The sequence below is a fragment of the Sebastes umbrosus genome, chromosome 4, assembly GCF_015220745.1.
Source record: "Sebastes umbrosus isolate fSebUmb1 chromosome 4, fSebUmb1.pri, whole genome shotgun sequence".
NCBI classification, from domain to species: domain Eukaryota; kingdom Metazoa; phylum Chordata; class Actinopteri; order Perciformes; family Sebastidae; genus Sebastes; species Sebastes umbrosus.
In genome coordinates, this window is record NC_051272.1 from 12,886,879 (window position 1) to 12,896,806 (window position 9,928).

Consider the following 9,928-nt stretch of genomic DNA (forward strand, 5'->3'; position numbering starts at 1 on the left):
CTGTGAAACATATTGTGCAAACACGCTGACTTTTATAAGGTATTGGCAATGTTGACTTGGTGATGACTCACATCCTATTCGCTGCCCACAGCTGCCAATCAAATGCTCCAGTTACTGGTTGGTCTGTGTTGATGCACTGAAGAGATTAGAGGTAATGCCAAACAAGTAAACCCAGAGAACAAATTGCAGGAATATCTGAGATGTTGCATCAGGAGATGGTAACAGTATGCATGATAGTAAACATATTGCAATATTTATTGATTAGTAATCAATGCTTGCTACAGAGAGCTCACTGATTGTTAATGATCCTGAATAAAAGAGCTTGTTTGTACAATTTCTAAACAAAAAAAAACCTTTACAGTGTCTGTATGACCTACAATGGGCAGGTCACGCTGTATTTGTGCAGCAGGACTAGACAAAACAAGTACCTCTTCTTATCTCTAAGTGTATTTGCCATTGCTAATCATTCAGCCCATGATGGGAAAATTAAATTTCATTGATAAGCATCCAGAACAACCTGGAGTAGCATCGCAGTTCATCTCAAAAGCACAAATTTGACTTTGGCTCGCATGTGCAAAAACTGCTATTAAAAGAGTATATTAAAACAACATATCACATATAGACAGTACACATTAAAACACATTTAAAAACACATTCACATAAAAACACAATACACCAATAGAAGCTAGATTAAAAAGGAGCACCAGGTACCAGGACTGAATCAAGGTTAAATAAATAGATATAAAGCGCTGTGTGCTGAGATAGCAGGCTGGCCTCAGAAAGTATAGCTGTCCTCACATATTAAGATACTTAATGGCAACAGGGAGAAACATTTTTTTTATTATGTTTTCTTTGCACTGGGGACTCTGCACCTTTGCCCTGAGGGCAGTAGCTGGAAGTGGTGATTTAAGGGATGGCTGTGGTCATCTAAGATTTTGCCACTTACAGTAAACGTTGGATTGCTTTGCCATGGTGAGAGGACAGTGGGGTCTGCTGGCGGCCTGTAATTGTTCTGCCCAGTTTGACTACTTCGGAAAGCTTTGTCTTGCTTTTGACACTTAGGTGCTCGAACCAGGACACAATGTTAAAAGTGAGTATACTTTCAAATCAGGGATTGGTCTGTTTAAAATGCATTGGCTAACCTCTAAACTCTGTAGCTTAAAGCAGCAGGAAGAGTCTTTGCTGTGCTTTTTTGTAAATACATTCAGCATGATTTGTAAAGGTAAAAGATTGGTCTAACACAGTCTCCAGGTACTTAACACTAGAACTAGAGCTCACTCAGTTATTCATTATATTCATGTCAAAACATTAGTTTTAAATATCTACAGTTCACTTTTGACTTCCAATAGTCTCCATTGTTACTATGAATATATCCTGAATGTATTTCTGACTAGTCGTGATTGTAATTGAAGATATCTTAATGATCCTTTTTGGATATTTAAAGCTAAGATTTTAGTCAAAATGAAATTGTTGCTATCTTGAACTGGACTTATGATAAGCAAAACAAAAATATATATATATTTAATTTAACTTTATCTACAAGAAGGTATGAATATCTGGAGTATTCTGGAAAGATAGTACAAAAAATGACAAATTCCTGATAATTCCATATTCAATCACTGATATATATATATATATACACACACAGTATATATATATATATATATATATATATATATATATATATAAATTTCCCTAAAATAGTTTTGCTTGTTAAAATTATAATATATATAATTATAATATTATATCTTTAGATTGTTTTTGTAATATCTAGATACAATTTAAAATGATATTTGATATCGGTAATGTCTCATACTTTTCAGTGAAATATTGAAAAAGATTCTAAGACCAGGAAATATTGTGGGATTTGCACATTTGCTCAAATCCCGTGACACAGAGGAAACTGTTTGCAGATGGGGGTTGGTTTGACTTAGGGGTCACTATAAAGCTGTTTTTCTCATCCTTGTAGAAACAAAGATGTAGAAGTTTCATTCACATTTGACTCTTCAGAATGATGATTGAATATACCGTATCTCAAACATTAAAATATGTCTAGTCCTTTCAGGATATATTGAATTGAGATATCTGAGATGTTTAGTTTGATAAATGATGACAGCTCCATAGAGATACATTTTAATCAAGATGCTGTAATCTATTTGTAAAAATGTGTTATTTTCAGTTGATCTAATATGAATATCTCTTTTTGGGCTTTAACTGAATGTTTTTTTTTTTAAATAAATCTTTTGTTCCAAACTGTAAATGAAAATGCAGAATTTTAAAATCTTGCAGCTACAGTCTGAATATGAGATAAGAGAAGTATCTGCAATGAAATAATGGAATATTTGTTAGTGACACAATTAATTAATCTGATGAAATAAGGGTCTTACTGTAATAATTTTGCACACCTGCTTTGTCTATTTAATTTTTTTTAACTTCACAACAAATGAACTGAACTTCGTACGACTTTGTCTTTTAAAAAATCTGGATTTGTTTTATTGAAAATGGTTTTGTTAAAAAAAAAAAAAAAAAAAAAAAAATTCTTTACTTTTGTGAAGAATGTTAGGGATATACAGTATATTATAGTTAAATGGTTAAAGGGAGAGCAAATATTATAGTGGTCACTGGGATTTTTTGGGTTGGGATTTTATTGATATAGTTAGAGATAATAGTTGGACTAATACAACTCAAGATCTTTACCTGATGCAGAGGAGAGATTAATCCCTAAAACCTGAATCAACCTTTAGTAATACCACTGCATGAGTCGTGTGTTAAATCATTTATCATGAAATCACCTGGCCAGAAGCTTCAGTCAGGTGGTGAATGTCAGAGAAAAGACATGGGTCCTCATCAAGTCAAAACTGGTTAGTGTTTTAAACCAATAAAACGTTAAACCGAACCAAATAAATGTTCGGTATAATGTAAAATAAACATTTTCTCCTTAGGTCTCTTTGATTAACAATTCCTGAAGAATGGTTTCTTTTCTGTATCAACTTTTGTTTTTCTGGATCCTTTACAAAAAAAGAAGTTTACTTCAAGTTTATTTTATGAAGTAAACTTAAGTATAGTTCAAGTATATTCCCAAGTGTACTTTATGTAATAAGTATACTGATATCAATGTACTAGTAGCATACTTCTAAGTGTACTACTTCAATACTTCTTAGGACTAAATTGGCCCACTTTTTAAATTATAAAAGTGTACTTTAGATATACTTTAAATGTAAGAGTAGTAAACTTTGAAGTGAACTTGTCAGTTTACTAGTTATATACTTGTAGCCCACTTTTTAGTTTATGAAAGTACACTTCAAAATATGCGCTCAGTAAACTACTAGTTTAATAATTTTTACTTCAAGTATACTTGTAAGTTTTCTTTAAGTAAACTTATAATACTTGGCCAAATATGTGTTTCTGTATACTTTATAAGCCAAGTATAATTGGACTTTTCTGTATACGTGCCAAGTACACTTAGACTTTTCTGTATACTTTTCAGTATAAAGGAAGTATACTTGGACTTTTCTGTATACTTTTCAGTATAAAGGAAGTATACTTGGACTTTTCTGTATACTTGCCAAGTACACTTAGACTTTTCTGTATACTTTTCAGTATAAAGGAAGTATACTTGGACTTTTCTGTATACTTGCCAAGCACACTTAGACTTTTCTGTATCCTTGTTGGTCCTTGTAGCAGAATTGAATAAACTTATTTTTTTGTAAGGAATGAGTGAAACTGACTGGCCTCTGTATTCTTTTTAAATGTGGTGGTTAATCTCAGCTGATACTGGTTGGAGCCATATTGATTTGCAGTTCTTCACAAAATGTACTTTGGCAAAATCCTGAGTTTGTCATGTTGTGGACAGGTAGACCTTGGCGAGGGTCAACATAACTTTTTGTGACCGCTACTTTCTGAGTGCATGTTTGCCAACTAATTATATATTTCTCTCACTTGCTTGAAGAGAAAATAATAGTAACTTTAAATGACTCTCATGTTGCTATTATTCATGTCATTTCACAATGATTTGTGTCAGCACATGCATGGTTTTGTGTTTAAAAGACTGTTTGTGAACACAGCTTGTGCTTTTCGTTGCACAGTAACATTTTAGGCATTAAAAGCAATGAATAATCTAAACCCAGCTGAAGAGGCCTCAACAGAGCTGTAGGCATCGCTTTCGGTCAACAGCTGCAAACATTTCATTGGCTAATGTCGACGCTCATCAGGTCTGATGGGGAATGGCCAACAGAAGGGGCGGGAGTGTGATGGAAGTAAACATGCTCACTGTATTATAAAAGTAGGTGCACATTTCACATCTCCCTTACTTCACCCAGTGAACTGTGCAGATCACTTGTTGCTGTGAAGCCATGGGGATGAAGTGTACTGCTGCGTGCCTCGTGGCACTGGCCTTGCTCGGCAGCTTCTGTGATGCTCAATGGGGAGGTTACAAGCCCTCAAAACCTGCATACCGGAACCCAGGGCTACCTCAGAGACCGGACCCCGTCAAAACTCCGCCGGCCCAACAGGAAAAGCAGACATATGAGGAACCTCTCGTCTGGAGGTACCCTACTGATCCCCAGCCTGAGCCCCCAGTCGATGTGCCTTTCGAGCTGAGACACCCTGTTCCTACTGCAACCGTCGCTGTCGAGTGCAGAGAGAGGGATGCTCATTTGGAAGTCAAGAAGGACATGCTTGGGAAAGGCCAGTTCATCAATCCTAATGACCTTACTCTGGGAAACTGTGGCGCTGTCGCAGAGGACACCGGCGCTCAAGTGTTGATTTTTGAGACGGAACTGCACGGCTGTCTCAGTGAATTAACGGTAAGCCCAAAGAGGAGTCCAGTCACTGAAAAATAAATCATAAATTGTAAGGAATATTAATTAAAACAATGGTAAAATATGTTCATGCACGATGCTATTTGTTTATACAAATATTCATTTCTCAACTAGATGACAGAAGATGCCCTCATCTACGCCTTCACTCTGAACTATAATCCAGGGCCTATTGGCATGGGTCTTGTGGTGAGGAGCAGCAAAGCTGCTGTAATTGTGGAATGCCACTACCCAAGGTATGCAGACTATCAGTTATAAACAGACAAACAAATAAATAACATAAACTGATATGTAATCCATTGCCCTTGGCAAATCCAGGAACCATGGACCACCAAATCTGATTAGTTTATTCCAACAGCAGATGCACATTAATGTGATAATGACTTTCTATGGAAACATATTTAATCCTTTAGGAAGCACAATGTGAGCAGCCTTCCTCTTGACCCCCTGTGGATCCCATTCTCTGCGGTTAAGGTGTCCGAGGAATTCTTATACTTCACCATGAAACTCATGACTGGTGAGTTAAAGAACAATTTATCTGCATATCTTTATGGAACTGCGGTTCAAAAATATATGTCAACATTGCTAAAATGTCTTTATTATATTGCATAGATGACTGGCAGTACGAGAGGCCAAGCTACCAGTATTTCCTGGGAGACTTCATAAATATTGAAGCTGTCGTCAAGCAATACTTCCACGTGCCCCTCGCGATTTATGTGGACAACTGCGTAGCTACTCTTTCACCTGAACTGTCCTCCAACCCTCGATATGCCTTTATTGATAACTATGGGTGAGGTACTTTAATGGAAGTTGCTCTGTACAGTGAGAATAGATTATAACAAGCACATTTTGGTCCAATGTTAATTTGTATGTTTTTTTTCTGCATGCAGGTGTTTGCTTGATGCTAAGCTCACAGGCTCTGAATCTAAGTTCATGGCTCGCACTGCACACAACAAGCTTCAGTTCCAGTTGGAGGCCTTCAAGTTCCAGGGCGCCGACAGTGGAACGGTGACATCTCCAAGACTCATTTAATGTCAAATGCATCGAGAACACATCTAATGATAACCTGAACCCTTTATTATTATTCCAACAGCTCTACATAACCTGCCACTTGAAAGCAACATCTGCTGCCCTTGCCTGCGACGGTGAACATAGAGCTTGTTCCTACATCAATGGGTGAGTCTGCATGTGTGAAAAAAAGTGTCACTAGAGGATTGATATGGTATTTATTGCTTGAATCTTTCATTCTTCCTATAGGTGGGAGGAGGCCACCGGGGCTCATGCAGCCTGTGCCTCCTGTGAATCTGCTAATACTGGGAATGGACTTGGCTCTTTATCTGGTGGAACTGGGACTGGTACCTGGGGTGGCACCTCTCTGTCTAACCCGGGAAGGAAGGCCCGCGATGTGTCCGAAAATGAGAGTATGTATTGTCTAAAGTGTTTAATATTATATGAGGAAAACTGAAGAGTCAACATATTTTTTCCCACTGTTGTTGATATTATGTTACCGGCATCATGATGAGTTAAGTTCTTCCTGGATGCTTGCCTGTGTTGTAAGACAACCACACTGGTGCATACTGTGATACATGTCTTCTGTCTTCTCTCTAGGTTTCGAATGGGAAGGTGACGTCACCCTGGGTCCCATCCCCGTTGGAGAGAGGCCGGTTGCTTAACTCAGTTTCCTGCCATGGCCATCAAAATAAACCGTCTCATTGGTTCATAACTGTCTGTATGTTGTTCACTTGCTTCTTGTTAATAGTTCAGTTAAAAAACAAGGAAAGTAACCACATTTACTCCATTAAATGTAATCAACATTTGACATATCAAACACATAATAAAAGTGTAAGACCCAGAAGAAGATGAAAGTGTAAATTGCTTCACCATTGCCCTCTGTGTAAGGCTAAATATTAGGCTACATGTGGACCACATCTGCTAGTTCATACAATCTTTCCATTTGATGGAAATAAAAATGCAATTGCGTGAGAGCCTTGTGTCATTCATTGGATAGAAGAAAAGGCAAAGCTTTTTGTTTTTTCTTTTAAGCTGGATATTGACCATAGATTGAATAACTAGAGGAATAAGTATATTATTATTTAAAAAAATGTTTTTTATTTAAGGTTAAAGGAATACATACGCATACTTGTAAAGGGACATACAGACAGCAGCAACAACATATATAAACAAAAAAAAAACATAAGAAAAAGAAAGGAGAAAAAAAAGTACTACCCGTTGTAATAGTGCAGTGTCAAGAAATAAGTTCATATTTATATACATACATATTCATATTCATATATATACAACCAACCTCATATATATATACAGTATACATATGTCTATATCTACACGCGCATTCATACACATATCCACTCAGACACATTCGCTTACACAATTATCTAAAAAGGACATATTTACATCCCTTTAGTTGACCTTTATCGACATTATTTGTTTATTCATTTTGTTTAACTCCATCCTCACCCTGACTCAAAGTATCCCACCCACGCTCAATATGATATTCTGTTCTGTATTTCTATTAACACCCTTCTCCAGAACCCACTGATGTTTCAAAAACATTTTGAAACCTTCAGTGTTTAATTGCTGTCTTTTTATAGCTTTTAAATATAGATGCTTTCCCCATCATAATGATGCTGTTGTTCAGGTTTTTTCCCTTTTCATCATCCCAATAAATATATTATTAGTAAACATCATAAAGTTAACAACCAATTGCATAAATAAGAAAAGCATTTGGTGAAAGTGAAAGTTGCAATGAACTTTACCCTCCATTTGCTCACTGTTTGCTGGTTGACCTACTGCCAATACACATGCACTTGTTCTGTCAGTGAGTGAACATTTACCGCCTCTGTGTGGCTCAGATGGTAAACTGCAGTTTAGCAATAGTACACTTCAGCACCACAGGCAGTGAACAGCTCCACACTGCGCCTGCGCAGTACGGCCAGATAACCTAAAGTCTGAGGTGTGATTCACTGATTGTTCATTTACTAACTGTGGTCCAGTAGTAATTAAAAAGGAAGGAAAACTGCAACCGTCAGCTTCTGATCATCTCAAAGCGGTGACAGTGTCAATACAGATTAGGCCTATACTTTTATGTATGAAAAACAGTGTTTTATGGGGGAAAAAGTTTTAACTATATATTCTGCATGGCTTATTATGATGATTCTACTAACAACAAATGATGCATTTGAGATGTCAGGTTAAATAGACTGGTTAATTGTATGCCCCAAAATTAAAATATGACCCTACATTGATATGTATTACAGTTACAAAAGGCTACATACACTGTACAGTAGGGCTGTAGAATCATGGCAATATGATGCGTATCATGATACAGGGGTTACGATTCAATATATCGTGATACTGTACGCAAGGTAACATATTGCAATGTTTTAAAATCCAATTTTAGGAAAACCGTCATGTGGCGGTACTGAGTTCCCCAGACTTTAGTTGTTCAGTCAGAAGACTGAAAAACAGTTCCCATCCACATAATAATATAAAATAAAATGCCTTCTTAATAATAATAATGAACAAATGCCTCTTCAATAATGAACAAATGCCTCTATATTAACAAACAATTAAGGAAACTGAAATATTGGTTTGTGTTTTTCCTTTTACCCTCCTTTAAAGTTTTCCCAAATAAAATACACTAAAAGAAATGGGTATAAAGGGTTTCATTGAAAATCAACAAATGAATAGAATACAAAAATACAGCCTGCAGGCATTAGGCTATTGTAAGGCAAGCCAGCTGTTGCACAAATAGCACCTAATCGTCCCAGTGCAGGTAACCTAATTGGTTGGCACTTAACTTGTTTCCCCAACTAGGAGTCAACACTCTCAACAAACAAAACACAAAGATCACAGAATCCCAAAAGGGCCCAAAACAGACCAGAGTTTCTGGTAAAGCTGATAACACATGTTGCATTGAGTGAAGGAGAGATCAGAATGACACTGGGTGTGCAGTTTCCCTCCTCTTTTAAGCCCTACAGAAAGGGCGTCGTTACACCCTGATTGGCCAAGAGGGGAATGCACCAAGCTGCTCTCAACTATCATTTAAGAGCCAGTCCCCACACCCTGCGCAACAGGTGAACTGAATAACCCTCTAATCACTCAGCAACTCAACCAAAAAAACACCAGGGAAAAGGGAAACAACAGCAAGCACCAGAGAATTGGCAGCTGCCACAGTCATAGTATAAAGAACACACCACCATATGCATAAAAGAGGAGTAAAAAAAGTTCATTTTTTATGCAATCAGAGCAGTGGGATTTGTATTTATCACAGTCTCTGTAACATTCAGCATCACACTGGAGCACTACTTTAAGAGGACACATACACTGAGAGGGTGCACCTCTTTGCAAATGAAATAAAGTATAGGCTTAGTTAATCTTTGCATGTAAACAATGAATTAGAAATCGATACAGTATCACAAAAGATAATATCGCGATATTCAATGTTTTCAATACCTACTGTACAGTGGGCTAAATACTGCATGTGCACAGTGAAACTAAAACACAACAGTCGTTTTAAATGTAGTTCATTTTGTATGTTTCCTTGTAGATTTTCGTTCATTTTGTGGCACTTTTGTGTCCTGAGAATTCACCAGATCTTCTTCGTTAAATATTTGCCATTGTGGCTGTTTTTTCATCCTGTATATTGATCTGTTTTTTTCTGTATTTTCTGTTGCACTGTGCTCACCTGCTCTCTCTTTTACTTCTTTGCCTTTGTGTTTATGCACATCTGGATCAAGTTGACTGACACAAGCAGGATGGGGTCCAAAATAAACATCTTAAAGGGGCTTGAATCAGAGTGAAACGCGTCTTTTCTTGGGGAACCCCTGGATCCCCCTCCAGGACCTCTGGTGGTCCCCGGACCTCACTTTGGAAAGCATGTTTGTTCTGGCTGCTGAGTGTAATGTCGTTGTAAACACTTGTTTTCATACGACTCTGTAATCTGCTGCTCTGCTGCATCCACCAGGACGCTCATACAGTATAAAGGCACTGACGTTATACTGTTACAACCCGGCTCTTAGGTTGCGACAAAAATGGGAGTGGAGACGAGGTAAATGCCAAAAAAGTACAGAATTTATTTCAAATTAACAAAC

General features: G+C 37.2%; 1 protein-coding gene and 1 long non-coding RNA gene across 2 annotated transcripts; both read left to right on the forward strand.

Annotated features, from left to right (window-relative positions):
* Nucleotides 1–39: 39 nt before the first annotated feature.
* LOC119486151 lies at nt 40–9,057 on the forward strand. The gene is made up of 3 exons (XR_005206467.1): nt 40–50; nt 8,131–8,242; nt 9,012–9,057. It is a non-coding gene; the product is annotated as an uncharacterized LOC119486151 (long non-coding RNA).
* Nucleotides 967–6,802, forward strand: LOC119486150 (zona pellucida sperm-binding protein 3-like). Its single transcript, XM_037766038.1, has 9 exons — nt 967–1,090; nt 4,320–4,805; nt 4,935–5,053; nt 5,231–5,334; nt 5,430–5,607; nt 5,708–5,825; nt 5,911–5,993; nt 6,075–6,238; nt 6,426–6,802. The coding sequence occupies exons 2-9, from the start codon at nt 4,353–4,355 to the stop codon at nt 6,488–6,490; spliced, it is 1,284 nt and encodes a 427-aa protein (XP_037621966.1). The 5' UTR covers nt 967–1,090; nt 4,320–4,352; the 3' UTR covers nt 6,491–6,802.
* Nucleotides 9,058–9,928: the final 871 nt, after the last annotated feature.